This window comes from Clupea harengus, chromosome 17 (genome assembly GCF_900700415.2).
Source record: "Clupea harengus chromosome 17, Ch_v2.0.2, whole genome shotgun sequence".
NCBI classification, from domain to species: domain Eukaryota; kingdom Metazoa; phylum Chordata; class Actinopteri; order Clupeiformes; family Clupeidae; genus Clupea; species Clupea harengus.
This window is the reverse complement of record NC_045168.1, coordinates 24,446,787-24,474,519: the sequence shown is the minus strand read 5'-3', so window position 1 is coordinate 24,474,519 and position 27,733 is coordinate 24,446,787. Positions and strand designations below refer to the sequence as shown.

Below are 27,733 nucleotides of genomic sequence, written 5' to 3'. Positions count from 1 at the left end.
CTGCAACACTGAAATGTAGCATGACACATATTGGTGGTGTTTAAGCAAGATTAAGCTGCAACGCTGAAATGTATTGCCAGAGGAGTGTGTTTCATATTTGAGTTTCTCAAATGTTTTCCCTTTGAGAAATCATTGTACAAATGTTGCATTTCTTGTTTATGTTTAGCCTTTAGTGATGTGTTGATTTTGTGCCAGGTAAAAAAAAATAAGTGCTCATGTTTTTTTCACATGGGTTTATCATACTGCGTAGTTATTCACAGCTGTGAAGACATCTCAGTCATAACATTCAATACGGTATTGCTCACAAGTATCCTAAAGGGGTATATGGAATATAATTTTATAAATATGGTTTTAGTCTAATTTACTTGCACAAGGTTATACAAGGCTCCTCTTGTCAATCTAAATATAGAATGTAACCCTCTCATTATCTCTCCCTCTCCTCCTCCCTGTCCTCTGCCCCCCCACCCCCCCCCCCCCCCCCCCCCCCTCTCCCTGTCTCCAACTCAATCTCCATCTCAGGCTTAAAGGAGACCTGGCCTATAATTACAAAGGGCCAAGGACCAAGGATGACATCATAGAGTTCACTAACAGGGTGGCTGGGTAAGGCTAACTGGTTTATCTTAATTCCAGATGTTTCTCTTGACATGATGCATAAATGTCTCGGCCAGATGCACATAGGCTATATAGTAATACTTTGTGTTATCTTGAATAACAGAGTCTCAGATATCAGATACTGTAAATGTTCTACACTTTATTACTGTTGTATATAATCCTAATTTATGTTGTTGTTTAAATTGACCATCAGAACCACAGATTCACTCAGATGGGATGCTGAGTATATTCTAAGAATGTTATGCGGAACAAATTAACAGTAGAATGCAGAATTGCCCATAGATGGCCTCAAATTGAATGCTTGTTTCTATAGACTGGTGTCAGTATTTGCCATAGCTGTCCACCAGATGGGGCTAGAGTATCAAAAGTGACTGGATTTACTTTTTGTGCCAGCCAGTGTTACTACACGGTGCCAGTTACAGCAGTGAAGTTTTCATCCCATTTCCTAGCGTGAATATCTATGGTACAGCTGGTCTCTCTGGGTTCTCCCTTCTATTGTAATGTTCCTCTCTCCTCTCTCCTCTCCACTCCAGGCCAGCTGTGCGCCCCCTACCGAGCAAGCAGATGTTTGAGCACGTCATGAAGAGACACAACGTGCTATTCGTTTACATCGGAGGGGAGTCGCCACTGAAAGTAAGCCTATAATAGTAGGAGGCAACAGCTGGCAGGTCATTAGAAAACACAGCCCATAATGACGTGCTCCAACATTTTATTGTGGTTGCTATATTTGGCCAAAAAATGATATTGGAGATATATTGGAAGAAAGCCTGTTTATATTAACATATAGTTGCAATCTCAGTAGATGTTTTTTACTGTAAAGAGAATGGTCTGTAGTTGATCTATTTGCATGGTGATAAAGGGTTGAATGTAGTGTTACATTTTACATTTAGTCATTTAGCAGACGCTTTTGTCCAAAGCGACGTACAAGGGAGAGAACAGTCAAGCTAAGAGCAATAAAAAGCATGGTGTAACAATAAATACTACTTTACATGAGAATTAGAACCACAGATAATAGTGTATAGTGTAGATTTGGTTCCCCCTCAGACTTCAGTACAATTACAGAGTGGGGGAGTGACTCCTTCTTCCAGGGCACATTTTATCAGTTTATAAAAAATCCTTGTAATCAGATCAGATATGTATGTAAATCAGATACGTATGTAAATCAGGTACGTATGTAAATCAGATATGTAAACGTATTCCCCTCTGTGAGTTCCATGCCCCCCTCAGTGTAGCACAGACTGATGAAGGGTTTCACACCAGTGCTCCATCTATAGATTGTTCTGAGGCCATACCCATGCTCTCGTGTCACAGAGTGGACACGCTCGTCTCCTCGCCCCCGCTGCATTCATGAATCATGCATGATGGCCATGGCAGGAGCTGACTGATCCTCGCACTTAATGGCAGCTCTGGCACAGGGCTGTGTGCGTGTGTGTGTGCGTGTGTGTGCGTGCGTGCGTGCGTGCGTGCGTGTGTGCGTGTGCGTGTTGGTGTTAGTGTTAGTGTCCTCCCTCTCATGACAAGCACCCCCCCCATTATGAACTTGGCCTCTGATCACCACTCCCTATGTTGTTGTGCAGAATGCCTTCCGTTGCTCGTAGCTCGTAGCTCGCTAAACATATTGAATAGGAAAGGAAGGTTCCCTGATCCTTTTGTTTTAAAGACATGCAGCTCATATGACAATATATAGAAAGCAGTCTGGACATGAAGAAGAGATGTTGGCTGTAGTGTGTCATGCCAGTGTGTACCCTAGGCATCGTGTTTGTGTCCCTGCCCCGCAGTGGAAGTGGCATGTATTGATTAGGCCATAAAGGGCCCTGCTGTAGCGTGGCCTGGCAGCTGGGGAGAAAGAGAAGCCCATGGCTGTCCACAGCACTGTCAGCAGAGCAAGTCCATCTCAAGCCCATGGCTGTCCACAGCACTGTCACCAGAGCAAGCCCATCTCAAGCCCATGGCTGTCCACAGCACTGTCACCAGAGCTTCCCAACAACTGTGACAGATTGGCCATAAAGTGATGCTGAGACGGTTCCTATAACTCAGTCATCCCCAAAGCAACATTTAGAAAACTCAGCCGTAGCTCTTCAATGTCTCGTTATATTGCGATTCTCTTTGAACTGGGGGCTGATTGAGAGCTAGTGAGGACTGCGTCAGAAAAGGGCTTCATTGCTCTGTTCTCACCTCTCCTCTTCCCCGATTCCCGATTCCAGGAGAAGTACTTTGAGGTGGCATCTGAGCTGATCGTCTACACCTACTTCTTCTCCGCCCTGGAGGACGTCTTACCTGAGGTGAGTTGCCATGCAGAGTTACGTCATTCATCTCGGAAAAACTTATTTTCTTCTTGTATTCGACTTAGAATGTATCAGTTTTATTTGTATTTCATACATTGCACTATGACACCCCTCTAACCACACACACACTCATATACAACATCGTTATTCACTTCTCAAGTAAAGCCCTCTTTTTTTTACCCTCTTTCTGTGGCCAGGCTCTTACCTTGCCCGAGTTGCCCTCCGTGGTGGTGTTCAAAGATGGGAGCTACTTTACGTATGATCGTGAGTATTTGATTTTCTTCTCCATCAAAGTGTTTCTTCGCGGGACACAAATAAGCGTTCATTTCTGTCCAGGTCCTCTGACACCACCCCTGAAGCCCCACCGTACACATGTGAAAACATAAATGCATGGCTTCTCTGCAGTCTTTCATAGTTAGAATGTCTGACCTGAAACAGCCTAGAAAGTCCTTCTGAGTGTGGTGCCTGTAAAGCAGTATGTGTGTGTGTGTTTTCTCTCCATGTTAGGCCTCCCCTGTCAGTTGGCTTTGGGTAAATGATAGCCTTGTGCTAACTCTTTGTGCTCTGTGTCCCCATGTTCTCACTGGTGTTAGTGTGGTTTTTTTTCCCCCTTTTGATTTATTTTTTCCCCTCTTCTTCTGGCTCATTGCTCATGGTTACGAGCCGAGAGTCTGTCATGAGGCCACCCAGTTCAGCTTTGTGTTGGGCCTGTGGTCAGGCACGGCCACTCTGGGGGGCCAAATCCACTCAGAACTCATAGAGATGAATGAGTGCATGGATGGATTGTCTGCATATTTTGGTGACTGAGAGTGATGAGATGAGTTTTGTCTAGTCAGTATATGAACCTCTTGAAATTCAAAGGCACCAGTGCACCAAAGCTGAAGCTTATAGGATTTCTATTTTTCCGAGTGTAAAAATAGCATAAGGCACACACACACACACACACATTTCTATATGTCCACACGCAATACTCCCACACACATCCACATGATTAGAGAGACCTTGTGGCATTGCAATGATGCACAGGAACTGGGAATAGAAGGCTGTCACTCTGAGCTCAGCTTCCCCAGAACAGACTGAGATTGATGTGCTGTGTATCCTTCTGTTTTCAGCAGTTGACTTAAAGAAACAGCACAGCCGGAGGTGAAATGATAGCGTGTCTCTTTCCAAAGCTCTTCAGCAGTGAAGGAATCATTCTGTCTGCCCCAGTCGTTCCCCCTCCATGGTTTCCACACAAGCCTCTGTGCCATGCTCTGTCCCTGAACAAGAGGCTGATGGACGCCGTTAGCAGTCCATTTTCAACCAAATGTGACCAGTTACATTACAAATGACTCGGAAGCCTCTATAAAAAGCTCAGGTGTCTGTTTATATAATAAGATCAAATAATGAATTACGTAAATCAGATACATAATCTTGGAATAATTCAAAAGAATAATTAGAAAAAGAGATCATGAACAACTGGACACAATCCAAGATGTGAGGCAAGATGGTAGCACAGATTTTATCATTTTATCAATGATGTCCTTATTTTGGCTTTAAAAGCGGTGTGTGTCTTTTTTTTGTCTCAAAGACAGTCATAGGCTCCATTGCATCCGACTGACATCCTCTCTCTTAGGAATGCCTGAGCAATAACTGTTTATAGTAATTTATGTTCAACTTAAAATATTAGATACCAAGGCCTATTGCTATCAATCAAACATTTGTGTCAAACATGCATACACAGGGTCAGTCCATGGAATAATACAGCTAATGGTGAAGAAACATTGTAGTGAAGCGGTCATGAGTATATCCATGCCTTTTAAACACCTGTACCACTTCCTAAGATGTTCCATGTTAGCGGTAGAGCACCAGTTCTCCTCCACTTTCCTGCATCACCTTCTTTAAGCCTCTCTCCAGCACTTCAGGGGGTAGGCTGAATCTGAAGAACGTAGCATCCAGGCACAGCCCTGTCACAAAGGGGCCCCAGTAGTGGGCGTTGTCCAGCCCTGGAGCTCTGTACTGGGCTCGGAGCACAAACTCAAGCACCCGGATCGGCCAGGCCCCAACTAGTATGTCCGTCTGCCTCACCTCTTGGTTCCAGAAGGGTTCCTTTCGCCACAGGAACCCCAACAGGAAAAGGTCATCAGACTGAACCCTCACCACCCACATCCCCCCCTGAACACTGTACTCGATCACAGAGATACGCAGAGCCTCCTGTCTGTCTGCTGTTGTCATGGTGATTAGGGAGCAGACAGGGAGGCACACCAAGCCCTTTGGGAGATCTGGCGCGCACAATATCAGTATTCATACGCAGTGCCTGCAGAGTACAGTAAAGCAATACCCAGAACAATTCATTTAGTTTATATTCATATCTGTCATTCCATACACAGATTATACGATTAACATTGTCACTTTGAGCGTTCTCTAAATGACTTAAGTATGGTCAGTGTTGTGACGAGGTAAATCACATGCGAAATGACATTTGTGCGGTACATACGTACATATATATATATCCAGAAGAACATGCTGACTTCTTTTGACTATTCAGCAACACTAAGTTAATACATACTGCTTTTGTTTTTTATATTATTATTTTTACCTGAATGAAGAAGCCGTCAGCTTGAACTGCTGTGTCTTTCTCCCAGACTAGATGTAATGGCCACTAGTGGACTGGTTCAACTTGCTTTCAGAGCAGGACAGGATCATTTGCACAGGCCCTAACATAAGATAAAAGTTTGCATAAAATATAATTACTTTCTATGTAGGTTTATATCACATTTACTGCATTTGCAGATAACCTTTCTAAAAGACCTACTGTACTTAACCCACTGGTGGTAAAATTACACTTACTTTTACAATACTATAAAAGCTTCAAAAATAGTATGTATGGACAGAGATAATTCTTTATGTTTATATTAAAATAGTACGTATGGGCAGAGATCATTCTTTATGTTTATATTAAAATAGTACGTATGGGCAGAGATGATTCTTTATGTTTTTCTGTATGCATGTGTTCATCTTATTTTAGGGACCGAAATAAGTACAGATGCCCAGTTGTTCACAGGGTGTTGCTTAACTGGTGCAATCTTGTTCTCTGAGATCTTCTCCTGAGGCTGTATATCCACAACATGCAATCTTGTTCTCTGAGATCGTCTCCTGAGGCTGTATATCCACAACATGATGCAATCTTGTTCTCTGAGATCTTCTCCTGAGGCTATGTATATCCACAACATGCACAAAAGACCAGGGTTAACACAAATTGCCAAGAGAGTAATAGTTTGCACACAACAATATTGTTTTATATTAGCGTGGCCGTTGCTGATAGAAGAAGACCCGTTTGCTATCCAGATTCAGCAGGCCCATGTTTGGAAATCCTGTTTGACACAAACCCAGCCCAGCTTTGACTGTGTTTGTAGGGAGCACACTTAAAGTCCTGACTGTGTTTGTACGAAGCACACTTAAAGTCCTGACTGTGTTTGTAGGGAGCACACTTAAAGTCCTGACTGTGTTGTACGGAGCACACTTAAAGTCCTGACTGTGTTTGTACGGAGCACACTTAAAGTCCTGACTGTGTTGTACGGAGCACACTTAAAGTCCTGACTGTGTTTGTACGGAGCACACTTAAAGTCCTGACTGTGTTTGTAGGGAGCACACTTAAAGTCCTGACTGTGTTTGTACGGAGCACACTTAAAGTCCTGACTGTGTTTGTATGGAGCACACTTAAAGTCCTGGCTGTGTGTTTGTACGGAGCACACTTAAAGTCCTGACTGTGTGTTGTACGGAGCACACTTAAAGTCCTGGCTGTGTTTGTAAGGAGCACACTTAAAGTCCTGGCTGTGTTTGTACGGAGCACACTTAAAGTCCTGGCTGTGTGTTTGTACGGAGCACACTTAAAGTCCTGGCTGTGTGTTTGTACGAAGCACACTTAAAGTCCTGACTGTGTGTTGTACGGAGCACACTTAAAGTCCTGGCTGTGTTGTACGGAGCACACTTAAAGTCCTGACTGTGTTTGTACGGAGCACACTTAAAGTCCTGACTGTGTTTGTACGGAGCACACTTAAAGTCCTGGCTGTGTGTTGTACGGAGCACACTTAAAGTCCTGGCTGTGTGTTTGTACGGAGCACACTTAAAGTCCTGACTGTGTTTGTATGGAGCACACTTAAAGTCCTGACTGTGTTTGTACGGAGCACACTTAAAGTCCTGACTGTGTGTTTGTACGGAGCACACTTAAAGTCCTGGCTGTGTGTTGTACGGAGCACACTTAAAGTCCTGACTGTGTGTTGTACGGAGCACACTTAAAGTCCTGGCTGTGTGTTTGTACGGAGCACACTTAAAGTCCTGACTGTGTTTGTACGGAGCACACTTAAAGTCCTGACTGTGTTTGTACGGAGCACACTTAAAGTCCTGACTGTGTGTTTGTACGGAGCACACTTATAGTCCTGGCTGTGTGTTGTACGGAGCACACTTAAAGTCCTGACTGTGTGTTGTACGGAGCACACTTAAAGTCCTGGCTGTGTTTGTACGGAGCACACTTAAAGTCCTGACTGTGTGTTGTACGGAGCACACTTAAAGTCCTGACTGTGTTTGTACGGAGCACACTTAAAGTCCTGACTGTGTGTTTGTACGGAGCACACTTATAGTCCTGGCTGTGTGTTGTACGGAGCACACTTAAAGTCCTGACTGTGTTTGTAGGGAGCACACTTAAAGTCCTGACTGTGTGTTTGTAGGGAGCACACTTAAAGCCCTGGCTGTGTGTTTGTACGGAGCACACTTAAAGTCCTGACTGTGTTTGTACGGAGCACACTTAAAGCCCTGGCTGTGTGTTGTACGGAGCGCACTTAAAGTCCTGACTTTGTGTTGTACGGAGCACACTTAAAGCCCTGGCTGTGTGTTTGTACGGAGCGCACTTAAAGTCCTGGCTGTGTGTTGTACGGAGCACACTTAAAGTCCTGACTGTGTGTTTGTACGGAGCACACTTAAAGTCCTGGCTGTGTGTTGTACGGAGCACACTTAAAGTCCTGGCTGTGTGTTTGTACGGAGCACACTTAAAGTCCTGACTGTGTGTTTGTACGGAGCACACTTAAAGTCCTGACTGTGTGTTGTACGGAGCGCACTTAAAGCCCTGCAGTCCTGGAGCACAACCTGAAAGCATGGCACCGCATACATTTTTTAACCACAGTACCAAGATGTTACGCAGGAATTAGATAGTATTACATACTGAGTAATGCAAGAGCTTTTAGGGAAATACTAAATGATTATTTTATTGCATTACATAAGTCGCTTAAGCGCTCTGACTCACCAAGGATGAGAGGGAAATGGAAATGTTATGTGTTCACAGCAGTGGCGTGGTTCAAATACATACATAGATGAGGGCTACTTCGCTCCAAAGCTTCTTGTAAGAGGGAAGAAACCGGACACAGCTCTTATCAAACATGCATTTAAGTGCACTGCTTCCCGTAGGTATTTACTGGTACAATAACAAGTGTCGGAGCATCTGCACCACTACGTCGACAAGATGGCCAACCCCCCCCCCCCCCACACATTTATCGTAGAACATCTCTGTCAGTGGCTGGGTGGTTTTTACACGGTACCGAGGTGTAGGTGCCCATGTTACCGTTTACAATAAACTGTCCCCAGGTGATCCCATTGGTCCTCAGCTCCTCCTCCACCCTCTGTATGCTCCTCCCCCACCCTCTGTATGCTCTGAGTATGGAGATTGGCTTACATGGTAGATGTCAGCTCCTGGTGTGTCCAACCAAACACTGGGATTAAGACACATCTCTGTGAGAGATGCACCTCTACGGGTGCCTGCTATCACTGAGAGACTGAAGACTCCATCGTCCTTGTCTGTGTTGGGCTTTGTCCATCATGTCCTCCCATCCTCCCAGCCTCTGACAGCCTAGTAGTTAGTTCTGCCTGTCTCACTTTTCATTTTGGTGTGTGTGTGTGTGTGTGTGTGTGTGTGGGGGGTGTCTGTGAGTGTGTGTGTGTGTCAAGGAGAAGATGTGCGCATGTGTGGTGTGCCCTTGTGTTGGTGTGTGTCGAAGCTAGAGGCAGCAGTAGAACTAATTTGTTTCAAGGTGAAAGTGATTCAGTCTGGAAGCCTGTGGTGTGTGTGTGTGTGTGTGTGTGTGTCCTTCCAGCCCTGGCTATCCTTTCCACTGACATCTATGATTGAGAAATTAAGGGGTGGGGCATAAGAATTAAAAATCAGTAGACCGAGAGACAGAGGAGAACGTTACGTTCCCACTTACCTAAAACTATTTACAATGTATTCTTCCTTCAGTGATGTCACTTTAACTAAGGTTATACAAAAAACGTTTGGAGCATCTGTGCCACTATAAATGAGAAACTGCTTTGATATGGTCAAATACCTGGGTGATATACCACCCTTGGCAGAATGGTGCAGATTGGAATGGCACCAAGTGGTTTAGTCTTCTGTGATTCGTGGTATTTGTGATCAAGCCTTGAAAATGGTGTCGGTCTTATTAGAATGGCTGTGAGAATGATAATTATTATTTTGAGGAAATATTGTTTGAAGTTTGCCTGAAATCATTATTATTATATATATTATAATTTGTGTTATTGTTAATGTGTATAGTGTTATTGTAGTGTATAGTGTTATTGTAGTGTATTGTGTTATTGTAGTGCATTGTGTTATTGGTGTTTATGAGTCCTGGCTGGTCTGATGAGGGGCTCACACACAGCTGCCTCTACATAGCCACCTCACTGTGTGTGTGTGTGTGTGTGTGTGTGTGTGTGTGTGTGTGTGTGTGTGTGTGTGTGTGTGTGTGTGTGTGTGTGTGTGTGTGTGTGTGTGTGTGTGTGTGTGTGTGTGTGTGTGTGTGTGACACTGCAGTGGGTTTCCTGTCCTATCTAATGTCATATCCAACCTAAGAATGACTGCTTCGCGTCTGTCAGTTAATGTTCAGTTTCATTTCTCATCAAACACGCTTCAGTGGGGGAGGATCAGTTTGTCTTTGGAGACCTACTTGCCCGTCAGATGGGCTCATTGTTTATGTTTTGGCAACTGCAGCCTCCAAGGAAGCATCATCTTATTATGGTCCAATCCTGTCTAAATAGATGACCTGTCCCGACAACATTATTCTCTCCGTGCTGGGGTTGGTGAATATTTGCCAATGTTTGACAGTGTGTGAGTCAGGTTTGTTTACAGAAGCACTGGCCTTTTCCAACATTTCTGTTCAGAAGTCATTCTGCAGAGCCATACTTCACCGTGCACTCTGGGTGCGTGTCCAATGATCCTGACTGGCTGTCTTTGCCATCTGCTGTGCATATACAGTACGTGACATGGCTGTCGTCATGACGCTGAATCTGATTGCCTGCCATAACATTATGTCTGTTCCCTCCGCTGAAGTCTGAGTCCGGTCAGCTTTTATTACTTTGACTTTTTATTATTTACTATGTGGTCCGCAAACTGATAATGATATAAGTGATATGTTTTTCGACCGCAACAGCTGCTGTTGAACGTCGTTTTGACTTCGCTCAGAGCTAAAATGATTGTTACTCTGACTCTCTGCAAAAATGGGTACCTGTTTACATTAGAAAACAAAGTTGGCTCTCATTACTTCCTGCTGAAAACACAAGTTGTTCTTGCTACTCCGAACATTTTCAGATTGCAGTATTGTGGTGCCTAAACAAACACATGTTGTGAAACTGTCTTGCAGACTCGTTAAAATAATTTCCTTGAGATAGTGAATCTCGTCTTTCACAATCACCCATGACCAAAGGTTTCTGTTTGACTTCTCCATCTTTAGTACAGTGTGTTCTTCACACAGGCATTCATTCATTAGCCTCCTGTCTGCCAACCATCTCACCCAAAGGCAAACACTTCTCCAGTATGGCTCCATGTTCTTTCCCCCTCTGCAAACATCCAGTACAGCATACGCCTCCACCATACAACAGAGAATGTTTGTTATTGGTTTTGAATATAGATTTAATTTCAGCTTTATTTCTTTTGCATGTATAATAGATCCATGAGGAGAGACTGTGGGCAGTGTTCTGTGAATATTTCAGACATGCTGTTCTTTATGGTCGTGGTGTTTGTGTCGGATTTTCAGTTTGTGTTTGTCATGTGGTGGAAATGTCTCCCTGTCTGCATCACATAAGGAATTTGAAAGATTCTCCTTTTGTTATGTGTTCTCATCGCTTGCCTCTTTCTTACCCCAGAATATGAAGATGGCAGCCTGTCTACGTGGGTAAACAGGGAGCGTTTCCAGGGCTACCTCCCGATTGATGGCTTTACTCTCTATGAACTGGGAGAGACAGGTGTGGCATTGTCATTCTGATAAAAATGGGTATTAAGATTAATACTGTGGTAATGTGCAAAGTGATCCTCCTAGCAAGCTGGTTTATTATCAGCTTGTATTACATAGTGGAAGATGAACAGCTTTTCTGCTTTTGTGTCCTATAATCTGCTCATTTTGTATCAGGTAAATTGGTGGCGATTGCCGTGATTGACGAGAAGGACCACACAGAGGACAACTCCAGGTGAGAAGCAGCCATAGCACTTTAAGCACCTACTCACCCTGTGAGAAATGACAAACACCTTCGGCTGTCATGGAAACTAGGAGTTGGCTCTCCTTCTGTCAGTCTGGCTCTCCTCTCCTCTGAATGTATGGGGGCCAAATTGAAGCATATTGCTCTTTCGAAGGCATGGGTTTGGGTTGTGAAATCTTTCTTTCTTTCTTTTTTTTCTCTGTCAGGCTGAAGAACCTTATTCAGAGGGTGTCCACAGAATACAGAGATCTCTTCAACAGGTAAGTCACCATGAGTCATACAGGGGCATTGAAAGGACTACCAGAGCATTCTTTGTTAAATGACATTCAGTATTCCCAGTATTCAGAACCGTTCTAAAGGTGGCCTCAAGCTCTACTGTCTCCAACCCATCGTGTTTTTCAAATGGGAATGCTACCACGCTGTGTTAGCCTGACAGCCAAGGCCCTTGTGCCCCATAGTAGAGAGAGCTGACTGAAAGCTCCCTTTGATTATTCATCAACTCCCGTGAATGTTGGACTGCATGGATTCGAAAAAAGTATTTGACAAAAACATTTCATAGTCTTCTTCTTCTTCTTCTTCAACCCCTTCAATGCAGCAGCAACACAAGCACCCTCTGGTGTCCTCCAAAGCCAGGAGCCTATTCATTCATTCTCTTATCATTCTGGGAAGCCTGCGGGCCATTGGTCGCTTCTCAGAAAAGGCTGTAGATCCTTCAGGAGTCTGGTCTCTGTCTGAATAGGCACACTAAACACAGGGACACAGCAGCAGCTTCAGGAGTCTGGTCTCTGTCTGAATAGGCACACTAAACACAGGGACACAACACAGCTTCAGCAGCTTCAGGAGTCTGGTCTCTGTGTGAATAGGCACACTAAACACAGGGACACAGCAGCAGCTGCAGCTTCAGGAGTCTGGTCTCTGTCTGAATCCAATGGGCACACTAAACACAGGGACACAACACAACACAGCTGCAGCTTCAGGAGTCTGGTCTCTGTGTGAATAGGCACACTAAACACAGGGACACAACACAGCTTCAGGTTCAGGTTCAGGAGTCTGGTCTCTGTGTGAATAGGCACACTAAACACAGGGACACAACACAGCTTCAGCAGCTTCAGGAGTCTGGTCTCTGTCTGAATAGGCACACTAAACACAGGGACACAGCAGCAGCTGCAGCTTCAGGAGTCTGGTCTCTGTCTGAATAGGCACACTAAACACAGGGACACAACACAACACAGCTTCAGGAGTCTGGTCTCTGTGTGAATAGGCACACTAAACACAGGGACACAACACAGCTTCAGCAGCTTCAGGTTCAGCTTCAGGTTCAGCTTCAGGTTCAGGTTCAGCTTCAGGTTCAGCTTCAGGTTCAGCTTCAGGTTCAGCTTCAGGAGTCTGGTCTCTGTCTGAATAGGCACACTAAACACAGGGACACAACACAGCTTCAGCAGCTTCAGGTTCAGCTTCAGGTTCAGCTTCAGGTTCAGCTTCAGGAGTCTGGTCCCTGTCTGAATAGGCACACTAAACACAGGGTTCAGGTTCAGTGTCATCTCTTGCTTCTTGCTTTGTGACAGAACGGAGCATCGAAGGCTGTACTTAATTGCATTAAGTCTTCACACAGAGCCCTTCAAAGTGTGTGTGTGTGTGCGTGTGTGTGTGTGTGCCTGTGTGTGTGTGTGTGTGTGTGTGTGCCTGTGTGTGTGTGTGCCTGTGTGTGTGTGTGCCTGTGTGTGTGTGTGTGTGTGTGTGTGTGTGTGTGTGTGCCTGCCTGCCTGCCTGCCAGCCGAGGCCATTAGATGTCAAGTGAATTAGGCAGTGGGTGTGACTGGGTAGTGGGGGCGGGGTGCTGTATGCAGTTTAGCCTAGCATAGGCTGCAGAGTAACTGAATGTGGAATGCAGTCTGTGAGATGAGACGTGTGCCTGTGTGTGTGGGGGGTTTGTGTGTGTGTGCCTGTGTGTGTGTGTGTGTGTGTGTGTGTGTGCCTGTGTGTGTGTGTGTGTGTGGTTTGTTTGTGTGTGTGTGTGTGTGTGTGTGTGTGTGTGTGTGTGTGTGTGTGTATGTGTGTAAATATGGCTCTGATGCCCAGCAGGGAGTGAGGGAGTGGGAGGAACATGAATATGGTGGATAGATGTATACAGGGGTCTCCAGCCTTGCTGGAGGGTAGGGAATTACATGGATTATTATATGTTACATCTTATTATTCCAAAATAATCTAAATGTGTTCGGTTTACCTTTTTAAATTATGAACATTATGCATATAATCCATTAACAGTGATCAGTGAACAGAGGCAGACATATATATATTTATTTAAACATGCAAATGTGATTATCTCAACAATCTGTTTCAATATTAATATCATATCAAGCCAATACTACCAACATTTTTGTTCAATCATTTTAAAGTTTACATTTAAATCTAAACTTAATAAAAATTCAAATCTGTTTTGCGCATTACAAATCATTTTGGTCTTCTGTTTATCTTATAGGGAGAACAATACATTATTTACCACCATACCATCATAAGTTGAAGCAGAGTTAAACGATCTTTATGGAGATTTGGTCTAAAATGAGCAAACACTACCAACAACCCAGCTGGTACTGAGAAAAGCTTGCTAACATGCTAACTAGCTTATTTTGGTGACATTATTGGCGATGTCATGCTGTAAAGGCCCTGGACCCCAGAACTACATAGTGCATAGCCTGGATGGCTAGTGGGAATGACAGGTGTGTTTATCAGGCGTTCGCATTACCATATACTATATGGTCATGTGAAAGCATATACCATTCAGATGAATTTGAAGATGTTACCAAAAGTAGTTGCTCATACAGAAACAGACTTTAAAAAGAGACAAATTGTTGCAAAGTGTTGCTTTAAAGTTCTTATTTCAGTGGACAATAATAACTACTTACTAACCAAGAGTGAGGGAATGCCGGGAAATATCAAACTGAGGCTTTAACGTATCGGCCGGGCGATAGCGAGGTTGATACGCCAAAGCCGAAGTTTGATATTTCCTGGCATGACCGAACGGTCGAGGTTAGTAAGTTGTTTATTATAGGGCATTTTTCGCTCCTTTCATTTTGTAAATGAAAAGAAATGGTAATTGTAAATAGAAAACATGTCGTTTTGTTGAGCTCTCAAGTCTTCTCACGACACAATGTGTTTCAGGTGTTGCGTAGCAACCAATTACTTGCTAACTTCAAGTTACAATTATCAATAGAAAACGGACAACACGGCTCAGCTAAAAAGTAACAACACAAGTTATTCAAACTATAGTTTCATCATCACTTTCAATAACAAATCTTCGCTTCTTCTGAATTTCCTCATGGCTGTTGATGTTTTCATTTTAGTCTGGATAGTAAAACTCAGACTGATCGCTTTTGCTCATATTGAAAATGTCGTCAGAGGGCAATACGGATCCGTATTGACCGGTGAGTAGGGCAATACGCGGCTGGCATGACTACGCATTAGCCAATCAGAACGTTCTTACTGGCGTTGCCATACAATAATCTGTTCTAACATCTCAATAGCAATCACAAAAACACCACTTAAAGCATAAAATTCCAACCTGTGGCACATGGATTTAATCACTGACTTCATGGCTTTTAGTTGTGCGAACTTGACAGGTATGCCATTAAATTAATGTTTCCCTAGATTCTTACAGGTTCTGTTCTCCACTTAAACACTAAATTGAGGGTGCTTCTTGAATGTGCTATGCAGGTGATTTATTGGCCATTTTTTAGAATGGGCACTGTGGGTGACTCAGAGGCTATCAGGTGCCATGTTACCACAACCAGGTTTAATACATACAGTACATACTCAAAAGAATGCAGCTGAGATTGGTTTAATACATACATACTCAAAAGAATGCAGTTGAGATTGGTTTAATACATACATACTCAAAAGAATGCAGCTGAGATTGGTTTAATACATACATACTCAAAAGAATGCAGCTGAGATTGGTTTTATACATACATACTCAAAAGAATGCAGCTGAGATTGGTTTGGACTGTAGGCTGCTGCTCAATGCAACTCAACAAAATAAAACATCAGACATTCCAGGCTTGAGAAAAGCCTTTTCAATATCCCTGTGCCACAAGTACATTTATTGATATGGTAATCAAATACGATTAAATTCTAAGTACAAATGTCTGCAGCAATCTAAGGTCTTTGAACATGTAATGTAACCGCGATCTGTGTATAGGCTACGGAAATTCATTGGCACGTTCACACATCTTGGTAGTATCTCTGGAGACAGTGATACTCCGCACAGGAGCAATCTCTCCTGATAACAGTAATTTCACATCTCTTGATGCATCTCTCTTACCTTCTTTTTCTCCCATTGAGAATGAATATCCTGCTGCAAACCCTGGGGAATCTGCATGATGTATTCAGATAAGATCAAATATGAGGGCAGTATTCATACCCAAGCATTAGTAATCAATAGCAGGAAAAGAAAAACAAACACTTGTACACAAGAAACTCTCCCACAATGCACCACTCTCCTGAACAATGATCGTCTTCCTTTACGCCTATGTGGCGTGTAGGGCCAACACTATGGACTTCCACCTCTCCCTATCCTTTGCTAGTAGGTCTATCTCTTCCATGGTCTTCCCTAGTTTGTTTACTTCTTTCAATATAGTCCTTCTCCATGTTTCCTTAGGCCGTCCCCTTCGTCTCTTGACGCTGTCGGGAGTCCACCGTGCTGATATTCTAGTGATGTTATTCGGATGTCCAAACCATTTCCATCTTCTGAACAATGAGATACAAATTCAATTCTGCCCAGCCTTCTAGTATGGACAAATGAGCCCAGAAAGGGATGGAGACAGTGTTAGAGATCTGCCAATCGTTTTGAATGGAGGTGTCACCCAAGAGAAATGGCAAACAGCCCAGAGAGTTGAGCTGCCCTCTGAGGTGGTTCCTGGAGTTGAAACGGTGGAGTGATCCTTAAGTATTCTTTCAGTGACAAATCTTTCATGAGCAACGTGTGGCCAGTGTTTTTGGTTCAGTCAGTGTAGTCAGTGAATGTGGTTGTGTTTCTGATTTATGAAGCACTGTGTTTTATGTGATGTGTTTAGGCATTTTGAAGTTGTGTTTCAGATGGGAGAAGTGTGACCTTGACACCAGTTGTCTCTCTCTGCAGGGATTTCCAATTTGGCCACATGGACGGGAATGACTACATCAATGGACTCATCATGGGGTGAGTGTGCCTCCTCTCCTCCTCTTCGCCTCATCTCCTCCTCCTCCTCCTCCTCCCGCATCCAGCGCTTCTGCTCTCTGACTTTCATTCCAAAGACAGACCGGCCGTGGGAGGCTTCAGTGTGCCGGTCTGAGATGAGAATTATGACCCACAGATTCAAAGTACAACTTGGAAAGCAGTTTGTGGTAGCTGTAAGCAGGTCATTATGTAGTCTGCATGTGGAGAAGCTTGCTGTCTCCCAGTGGGAGATACAGCCTGCTGCTTTGGATGAGGTGAAGGGGCGTAAGGTCAGGGCTTTGACTACTGGTAGGTGATGGAGGATATGTAGTGTGTAATGAATGGTAGGAGTTGGAGGATATGTAGTGTGTAATGAATGGTAAGTGATGGAGGATATGTAGTGTGTAATGAATGGTAGGTGATGGAAGATATGCAGTGTGTAATGAATGTAGAGAAAGGAAAGAGTCTCTGGTAATGATGGAAGTCTTGCTCTGTAAAGTGGAACCATGCTAGGCGACTGGAGCAGTGGAGGGTGTTCGTAGGTGGCGGTGTAATGAATGTCTTGAACATGGCAGGGGTGATGACGGGCCCCACACTTTGAAGTGGTTTCCATGGGACTAGCGGTTAGGTGTGGTGTGGACGTGACTGTGGGTCTTGTGGTGGGATGGGTAGGGTTGGGGCGCTCACATTGTGGAGCAGCCTGGGGTTGGCAGGGCGTGGAGCTCCAGGACTCCCCCCACTTCTAATTAGCCTCAGACCACAGAGAGGAGCCAGACGCTGAGCCTGATACCGCCGGGGGCCTTCAGGGGGATGCCATTTAAAAGAGCTCGTATATGTTTGTCATTTTTGTTTGAGTGTGTGTGTGTGTGTGTGTGTGTGTGTGTGTGTATGTGAATATTATAAAAGCTCTTTATTTGAACCACTGAGGCAAATAAATGCCTTAAAAAACGAAGTGACTGCTGAATATGCAAGCATTCACTCCTTTGAACTTTGAAATGGAACACAAAACAATCAGGCTCCTGGCCCTGCAGCAGAGGAGTGGAGCTGGAGCTGCACTGTTTGTTTGTTTGTTTGTTTGTCTTGGGTTGTGTGGGAGAGTGGAAGTGATGGACAGTGTGGCCGTTAAAGCTTTTTTATTTGAATCACTGAAGCAAATTAAATGAGCAAAGAGATGACTATGGAAGTTAACTGGACCGGCCTGACATGATTGGGCTGGATTGGAACATGGAGATGTGGTATAGCACACTGTGTCTTCATAGCGAAAGGGTTGGTATAGTCTCTGGTTGTATGGTACCTTACATTGGGTCGAAAAATGACCTAATAAATATTGCTAATAGGTTTTGTCTTGTTCATTGCCCATGTTCTGCTCATCTGCAGATGTATACCATCGTGAGCATGTAGTATTCCATTCGGTTTGACTGCTTACAGTATACTTGTGAGAGGGAGCCATCACCCTTTTATCACGGCAGCTGTGCGCTTTCACTGTGCGAAATGCTCTGGAGCTCCAGGATTAATTGCCCTCCTTTGAGGAATTAAATCCCTGGGCCTGTCAATGGCCACTAATCCGCTCCTCTGGGATCTTGGTCTGAGTCAAATCTGATGCGTTTTACATTCACTGCCTGCCACCCCTCTGCCAGCGTGGACACACTCACACACTCTCTCTCTCACACACACACATTTATAAGCTCTCTCACACACACACACACATACACACACACACATGCACACTCTCTCTCACACACACATACACACACACACACTCTCTCACACACACACATGTATAAGCTCACACACACACACACACACACATACACACACACACACACACACTCTCTCTCTCTCTCACACACACATTTATAAGCTCACACACATACACACACATACACACACACACACACACACTCTCTCTCACACACACACATTTATAAGCTCACACACACATACACACACACACATACACACACACACAGAGAAGACGACACATTTAGACAGCCAGACATGAACACGTATACAGACAGACGCACAGACAGATTACACTCTCGACTGGTAAGGGCTATATACGGCAGCCAACCAAATCATATGTGCCTTCCATCTCCCAGGAAGTCTGTTTGAGCATGAGATTATCATCAAGGCACTGCTCGTGGTGCACATATGGCACGCCATGAGATTATCATCAAGGCACTGCTCGTGGTGCACATATGGCACGCCATCGAGGTTCCCAAGGAAACACATGATGGAGATCTGCAGTGGTGCTGCTGGCAACATAGGGGTTGCCGTGGTTGCGTCGGGATTTGTGATAGGAAGGCACTGCTGCGTGCCAAGGACCAAGGTCTCCATAAAGCCCATCTCTTGTCTGTTCATGGGGACACGCCATGTTTGTGCTGAACTCGACTATTACCACCCCTGTGAATTATTCAGAGGGCCTGCTGAGCTGCATGCACACGCGCTCACAGTCAGACACGACTGGCACTGGAGAGGCAAATGGCCACTGAGTGGGAAGAAAGCTCTTCTGTGCTCCATCACTTTGGCCAGAAGCAATGCTTTTAGCATGTTAAAGCTTCTTTAGTCACTTGTTGTCGAGTGGACTTGGCAGAAAATACCCAGCTGCATGCAATCCTCAGTGGGAAATGGAGTTGAAAAAGCTGATTTTTTTTTTTTTTTTTTTAAATGTTCCCATTTACCATCACAGAGAAAAAGATGAGCCAGCATGTCTTGAGTTTTTATGGCTGTAATGGGTCTTCATGCCTGTGTGTGTGTGTGTGTGTGTGTGTGTGTGTGTGTGTGTGTGTGTGTGTTAGTGACTTAGGACAGTCACGCCGGTTACTTTATCACACATTTTCCAGCATATTTAGTGATATGATTCCAAAATCAAATATTCAAACCGTTGCATAGACCATAGTGAACTGTATGATCCATGCTATTCACAACATTGGCATTGGAGGCTGCAGTTTGTGCTGCTGTTGAATTGTGTTGCGTTGGACTGACACAGGTCTCTATTGTATTGATCACCCCATTTCAATCAGTGAGGCTAAGCCAAAGAACACTTTTGTGTTTAATTCAATGCAGTTTAACAGTACAAGCTATATCCTCCAAAATGATACAGTTGAATCTTAAACTGAATGATTTCTTAAACTGTTTGAACATTATGACAATCATGAAAGGGGATTTATTATAGGACCGTTGTATTCCACTGCATTAGTTTCCGCTAGGTGTACCTAATAAACTGGCTACTGAGTGTATGTGTGTTCTTGCAAGCCTTCTCTGCCTACCTTGTATGCCTTCTACATAGGGCTAGGCCTCTGCTTGAACGTAACAGGGATTCATGATCGTTTGCTCTGTAACTCCTGTTCTGTTCTATCACCTTAAAGTTAGCCATGATAGTGGAGACCTAGCAATCAGGAGAATTCATTTTTCTGAAGCGCAGAAAAGGCCATTAAAGTCGGCTGGTATTTAGCAGTATGTAGGTCCGCTATTTCTTTATAATGTCCGCTGAACTATTTTCTCAGCAGAAACCACGAAACGGTTACAAAATCAATCAAAACAGAAAATGTCTTTTATGGTTTTGGCAAGTAACTGTATAATAAGCTGGATAATGTAATGTCCGCCCCTCCACTGAGCGTCGGGGGCCTGTTCATCCTGTTGGGATTTATTTTGGATACTGACCGGCGGACTATACATTATTCCTTTAAGCCCGAGAACCAACCATGGCACATTTGTTAGTGTCTAATGCTAGGTTTGAGCAGATGAGCAGACACAAACGTATATCAAAAGATCACTTATGAAATGAGTTAGTGGAAATGTTTTCAGTTCCGTGGTTAGACTTCATAGCTCCATTAAATGCCCTGTCACTTAACACTAAGCCTGGAGAGGCATTGTGTGTCTGCAGCTGGAATGTGTTAGACTTTTCATGCCAGTTATATCAGATGAGATTGTTCCATTACAACAACTAAAGGTTTGTTCAAGCGAGTCTATGCTGTGTCATGAAGCACAGCACCACTGAGCTAATCAGAACATTCCATCGCTACGCTTAGCTTAGAGCCAGAGTTTCCCAGTTTACTATGAACTGTGCCTATAAGTTAACTGAGATCATTATTTCAAAGATGTATTTGGCCTTTAATGAGCAATACGATTATATACATATAATGGATATAAACCATAACAGTTTAGATGTAGATCTGCATTTTAAGCTTAAATCAGCCCAAAAGGGGTAATACCTAATTAATAAAATACTTGTTTAAGATTGCACATTAAAATTCACATAAACTGTTTAATTTCAACAACTGTTCATAAAAGTGAATAGTTCAAACAGATCGAGTTGCATTGACTCAAACCAATGTGTGGAACTTTCTGAGCTGCACTCTGTGACGCCTGCCATATACTGGGGGAAAGATCTTCAGTAGTCAGTAATCTTCAAAGTCAGACAGGAGCGGTGCAACTCTCCTTCTAGAAGACTCTGACAGCTCTTTGCTGCATGCGTGCAAAATGTGTCCCTTGAAGTAATTATTATCTAGGTTAACTATAGGTTGAGTTCATGGTGAAAAATTGTACCTTAGTGCCATTGGTGGTTGATTGATGGTTGCTGTGTGTCTGCTGTGTACAAGACTCGGGCAACCATTTTTTAGTAACGAATATGAGGCCGTCTGCACCATGCCTTGTCCAATAGGGGGCAGTAGTGTTCAACCATTGTTGCGTAAGTTAAATGTAGCAGGAATGGACAGGAGCACCTTGTGATTTGGTGTGTGTGTCTCTGGACTTCACACACACACCTGGAAAGTACAGCATGCTACCCATTGAACTGTTCCTGGTGACTTAATAGCCATATATATATATATATATATATATATATATATATTTATATATATAAATAAATAGAATGTAGACGCAGGTTACAGGGAGCAGGTGAGTTTTGAATAGATTTGAATAAGTGTAGCATACTTCTGGGTTTCAACTCTTTTACTGCCTAATGTAGCTGCCCAGAAATGAGATGATTTATGGCCATCCTCTCTGTGTCTCCTCAGTGAAGTGACCGTCCCGAGCGTCATCATCCTCAACACCTCTAACGAGCAGTACTTCCTGCCCAGTGAACCCGTGGACACCATGGAGAAGTTGGTGAACTTCATTAACAGTGTTCTGGACGGCACAGCACCAGTAAGATATACAGAACACACACACACACTCACACACACACACACACACACACACACACACACACACACACACACACACACACACACACACACACACACAGACTCCAATGAAATAATGCACCTTTAACTGATGAAAAATATACACACATGGTCAGTAACAATGCAATTTGATTTCATACCGGACTCATGTTTCTGGTTCTAACAGTAGTAATAGAACTGTTTAACTGTGACCTACTGTGTGTTTTTTTTTTTTCTTTACCGCCCCCTCAAAACTTACTGGAAAGTAAAATTTTGTGTACAAAACCACATTTTCTCCAAAAAAAGGTTCATCTGTTCCGGATCTTTCCCAAGGTTATTTTTACTTGGCCAAACAAAGCTGGCCTGGCAGCTGAGCTGACCGCTGACCATGTTCCTAGGGCAACGCCAGGCAGTACACCTCGCTGCCACGTCTGGTTTGGCAGTGTCTACTACTCTGGGCAAAGGCTCTGGTCTCATTAAAAAAAAAAAAACATAACCACTCTCTCTCTCTTTCTCTCTCTCCTTTTCTTCTTTGTTGTCTTCTGTCTCTTGTTCTCTGTCTGTCTGTCTGTGTCTGTCCTGGTCTGTCTTTGTCTCTTCTGCAGGCTTATGGAGGAGATGGAGTCCTCCAGAGGGTCAGGAGAGTGGGTTACGATGCCAAGTCTACAGTGATGGTTAGTGGGGGCTGTACACTGCAAGAGAACATTGGTGATAAAGCCCACCAGTCCTCATGATAAGATTACAGAGAATACGGAAACACTGGAAGCTGTGCTTTTATGGCTAATCAGAAATATTTATGCAGATCAGAGTTCAGCCTGTTCCAGGGGAACTGTATTTGAAGACTCAAAAGTACTTAAAAGGCCTCTGAATTCACATGAGATGACCGAGTCAGCCTTCACTAATGCGTTGGAACTCTTTTAACAGCATTTTCTTCTTATTAAAACTGCATGACCTAAACATGAAAATGTATAGCAAATGATCCTTTTCGCTTTCATAATCTAGATATGGGAAAATGTCTTTTGTGTTTGTTTGTATGTATGCGTGTCTGCTTTGACAAGCTGACAAGAGAGTTGGTGCTACCACCTCACCATCTCAGACAGAGCAAAAAGATTTTGTCTTTACTTTTTATTTTTGGCTTCTGATTTCAAATTCTCTTATTATTGAGGAAAGCTCTTTTAGTGCCATGTCACCCACAGTGTGTGTTCTGATCTCTGCATCCCAGGTCAAAAGCTCCGGATCATGAGCCGTGGGTGACCTTATTTCCTCTGTGTGAACACCTGAGCCGATAGAGGCGGAGGAGACCTATAAGTCTGTCTTCTGTTAAGGCCAAACAAAATTGCACCGTCTAGTGCTTATTTACCTGGAAATGAGAGACGGGACGCACAAGATTGAACCCCTCTATTGTTCTCACCATATTTCCCTCCACGTCTCCAGCTAATAGCAGCAGTGTCCCCAAAAGGAAGGAAGGGAGGGAGAAGAGTAAAGAGGATTAGCCTCGTTTCGAAAAGCTGAAGGACAGTCGGAAAAAGGAAAACATGTCACAGCGTTGTGAGGTGGAGTGCAGGAGCAGTGAGGAGAGCGACTAATTAAGCTTAAGTTGTGTCCCAGTGGCAGTGTGGTCCCTCTGAGAGGTCTTTAGCTGTAGGTGGTGTCCATGCACAAGTGTTGCTGAACATGAGGTCCTCTGGACCAGAGGACATGGGATGCTGGGCGAGACAGGATGCGATAGATTACTCTTTAAGAGGAAAATATGCTGATGCAGAACAGCAGTGCTGATCCACAAAAAAAAAATATTGAACTTGTTGGGACACCTCAAGGAGAGAGGGACCATTTGTCTCCCTTAACTAGTTTTGCGCAGTTTTAGTTTTTTTTTTGTCATATTGTGCTCTCGATGGCCATTTGGGGCCAGAATGCCTGTCTCATCACTTAAGCATATGCCCAGTGAGTCCAGGTCCCTCTGGCTGACTGGGCTGGGGGCATGAGAGCCATGAGAGCCATGAGAGAGAGAGTGCTACATCACTGGGTTGGGGTCCTCATGAGAGCCCAAGAGTGCTACATCACTGTAGCGGCGCTGGGAGCCATTACTGAGATAGTTCCCCACGCTTGCACGGGTCTCAATGAGTCACAGCGCTGTGTTTGCATAACGTGCGTCACTACCTCATCTCAACCTGAGCTCGGTGGATGGACAATCATCATCATTCACACCCCCCCCCCCCCCCCCCCCCCCCCCCCCACCCCCACTGTCCTAAAGTAAATCTCACAATTCTCCCTCCCTCCATCCCTCCCCAACCCCCAACCCCCAACCCCTGCTAACCGCTGCAGAAGGCAGACAGGCAAGCAGGCGGGCGTCTGTGCTCTGTGCTCTGTGCTCTGTGATGGATCTGTGAACTCTGCGCAGCGCCGCTACATTAAGTCCAGGCGTTTGTTTCACCATTTCTGGAACACGAAGCCACATATTTCAGAGCGAGGCCTCAAATGACTCACACAAATGGACCTCTGTCCGGAAAGGAAAGAGTGATTTACAAGTAAGGGATGGAAACGAGTTGGAAAGAAGGAGAGAAATGGAGAGATACAGAGGAGTTAGAGCAGAGCGTTTAGTTTGAGACCTTGTCGGAATGGCTTTGCCGTGTCGGGCCGAAGGTTTTGAATGTATTGCGGGGGAATGTGTTTTTATGCCGTTCCCCTGACCCGTCCATCTTAAGTACTGTCTTTATTTCCCCCAGTCTACACTTTGTCCTCCTGTCCGCTTTTGCTTCTCTTTATTATATATAGAGCTTCTCTCTCTCTTACATGTTTTTCCCTTCTCTGACCTTTGGGCATCTGTCTTTTGAATGATTCCCTCTTTCCAGTTTATTGTGCCTCCCAACCAAACCCTCTAACACGAGCTCATTGGAAACACACAGGCCTTGTTTCTTTTTATAATTACACATTAAGGTTTGATCTGTAATAATCCTGATTGGTCAATGCAGATGAGTCAATGCTTTTTAGTGTATATATAAAGTGTATGTGCTTTGGATTTATACAGTAGTTTTAATTTGAGTCCTCTGTTAGTTTCTGAAGTATGCTTTGTGTCTGATTTAAGAACTTTGCCTTGCAACAACAAAGCAGTTTGCCTATAAACTAATTCCAGCTTTTATTTCCAGGTTCAGTATTGTCATCACTGCCAACAAACCAGTTTTTAGTGACCCCTTTTAGTGATCCCACCTGAGATTTCCTTTAACGCTCATCCCATTTCTGTTCCCTTTCCTGTCTCTTTCCATTTCTTTCATTCCTTCTCTCTCTCTCTCTCTCTCTCTCTCTCTCTCTCTCTCTCCTCCCAGTCTGTTTTCCGCAGCTCCCCCCTGCTGGGCTGCTTCCTGTTCGGCCTGCCGTTGGGCGTGATCAGCCTCATGTGTTACGGCATGTGCACAGCCGAGTCGGACGATGGCGCCGATGATATGGAGCTCATGAAGAGGGAGGGCCTCACTGATGAGGAGGACGAGGAGGAGGCGGAGGAGGATGAGGAGAGGCACCGGCAGTCGGCCAAGCTGGAGGAGTACGAGGAGGGGGAGGGGGGGCTGAGGATGAAGGAGAGCTGCAACAACCGGAGGAGGAGAAGACCCTAGAGGAGAAGAAGGCTGATTAACTCAGGATGGGTGGAGCAGGAGGGGGAGAAAGAGTCAGCCAGAGGAGAGGAGGAGGAGGAGGAGGAGGAGGAGGAGATTTTAGGAGAGGGCTGAAGAAGGTGAAGGCTGAGACATGGTGACATGGAAGTCTCCACAGGCATATCTACTTTTTTTCCATTTTGATCTGATATATCTGCAGTGAGACAGCTCCTGCCTACCAGTCCTCCCCAAAGCTTCTTTTTTTTTTTTTGGTAAGTTTTATTTATGAGGTTGAAGATGTTACCGTAATTCTAAGTGGTCTTAATGATGCTTCAACATCTCCAGTTGAAAAAATGATACTTGGTCATTGGAAAAAATGTACGGGAACGAGTAGGAATCCAAAAAAATGAAGCATAATTGATGTGAATCAAAGATGATGGCGTATGGTTGTTGTTGAAGAGGAGACATGCCAAACTTTACATTTTTATGTAAAGACATCACTTCTCCCAACTGAATTAAACATACACTCATACATCTAAGTTATGAGCGTGGCATACATCACTTGACCCACCAGGGGTCTTAACAGGTCAGAGAAGACTACTAATGTCCTCTTTGGTCTTCTCCTCAATCCTTCTGTCGCTTGACAAGAAGGTCCTATAGTGGTTGAGTACATCTGAGGGGATGAACAGTGAACCCCTTTTTTCTCACACTTTTCCTCTCATCCTTTTTACCTATTTTCAAAAATGAATATAAAAAGCGCTGGGTCATTCTTGTTCTAAGTGAGCCATAATTCCCATAATAGAAGGCAAAGGCTTAAGAGATATCAATGTTTAACTTTTTAATTAAGAAATATTCTGTCGTCTTTTACCATTGACAATAACTGGAGGTTGCTAGTTGTGGTGGGAGATGTAGTTTCCTAGGCGCAGAGATGATCTAATTTGGGGTTTGGGGGAGCTGTTCCTTAAACCCCACTGTGAGGATTCATCTCCATGGGAGTCCACCCGGTGCTTCCGTCTCTGGCCACTAGGGCTCCCCTGCAGGAGGGCCTACCATCCCCCTCGTGTGTAGAGCTGCAATACACGAAAGTGCAGAGGAGGGGAAAGGACCTTCTCAGCTATGTTTACTCGATGCACTGAAATTCATGGATATAATGTGAAGGTAACCAAGGTCAAAAGGCTCATACAAACACAGCCAGGTGGCACTGGTAGTTTAGTCTGTGTAAAGGATTAACATGGCCTTTTTTTGTATTGTACAATATCTAATGTAATCTAATAAAGATTCCCTTGCAAGGAGAACAAGAACTCCCTACATAAAGTGTACCGAGTGAAAATATGCTCTGAAGTTAGACGTTATATAACGGGTGCACTTTGATTCTTTCATGTAGTTTACTCAATTAATCAACAAGGAAATAGGCTTCCATAGCAAACATATTTGTGTATCCCTCCAAGCATCTGAAGTTTGCAGTTCTAAAGCACACTTCTAAATGTACAGCTGTCCCCATGGTGTGTGTGTGCGCCCCTCATAAAGATACTACTGCCATTTGTTTTTTTTTTATAAGGTATGGATAAAGCCCTCAGAGGATCTAATGTATAGATGACTATGTTTGATTCGTTATGAAAGGTCAAAACCCATTTTCAAATCTTTGTCCACATTTAGCTGTGGAGCCTCTGAAAGTTCTAAACATAGCTTATGAATATGCTGTGCTGTGCCATCTTTAGGTTGGAGCGCTCGTATAGAAAACAAGGTGTCAACCGTGGCTCTCAGATAGATGGCACCACGCTTATGCTGGGGGACCACAGTGCAAACCTGGCCCTCTCTTTGCCTTCTGGTCATTGTAGTTGCCTACCTTAAGAATTTCTGCCAAATATCATTGGTTTTCGATTTGAGGTTGTCACTCTTTACTACAGATTTAAAAAAAAAAAAAATAAAGATTGTCCTCTTTTTTCCTTGTGACTGATTGGTGTTTGTCCTTCAGACTCAATTTCTGTACCGTCTGTCTTTTTTAAAGCCTTCCTTCATTTGGTGAACATGGCCCTTGTGTTTCTCTCTCTCTCCCTCTCAGTACAGGTCTCCCTTTCCCCCCGTCCCCATTTGCCCCAGTCCCAAGGTTAGGACGAGACACTGACTCAATTATTGCTGATGTAATCAAGACAGACACACACAGATCAGGTTGAAGAGAAGTTGATTACATTACCAGAATGTGATCCTTGTTTATTTTTTTTTTCCAGAGGGAAAAAAATAACACAAATGCTGGACAGTCTAATGGAAGACAACCCTAGTCAGAAGAGAGGGGGGGGGGGTGACGACGACAGTGGTTACTGTAAATAAGGGAGTGAAAGATGACCTGATTTCCAAAAAGGCATGAGTTAAAGATGACACATTTCTTTAATATTTTAAGCAAGA

General features: G+C 44.0%; 1 protein-coding gene across 1 annotated transcript in view; it reads left to right on the top strand.

Moving 5' to 3' along the window:
• LOC105897262 (protein disulfide-isomerase TMX3) overlaps window positions 1-27,354 on the top strand; it is a 35,466-nt gene extending 8,112 nt beyond the window's left edge. The window contains exons 6-16 of the mRNA XM_031583473.2: window positions 520-600; window positions 1,146-1,245; window positions 2,817-2,894; window positions 3,095-3,161; window positions 11,064-11,162; window positions 11,327-11,384; window positions 11,600-11,653; window positions 16,528-16,584; window positions 21,600-21,729; window positions 22,352-22,420; window positions 25,067-27,354. Coding sequence (XP_031439333.1) covers window positions 520-600; window positions 1,146-1,245; window positions 2,817-2,894; window positions 3,095-3,161; window positions 11,064-11,162; window positions 11,327-11,384; window positions 11,600-11,653; window positions 16,528-16,584; window positions 21,600-21,729; window positions 22,352-22,420; window positions 25,067-25,351 — 1,078 coding nt within the window. The 3' untranslated portion in view covers window positions 25,352-27,354. The remainder of the gene's footprint in view (window positions 1-519; window positions 601-1,145; window positions 1,246-2,816; window positions 2,895-3,094; window positions 3,162-11,063; window positions 11,163-11,326; window positions 11,385-11,599; window positions 11,654-16,527; window positions 16,585-21,599; window positions 21,730-22,351; window positions 22,421-25,066) is intronic.
• Window positions 27,355-27,733: the final 379 nt, after the last annotated feature.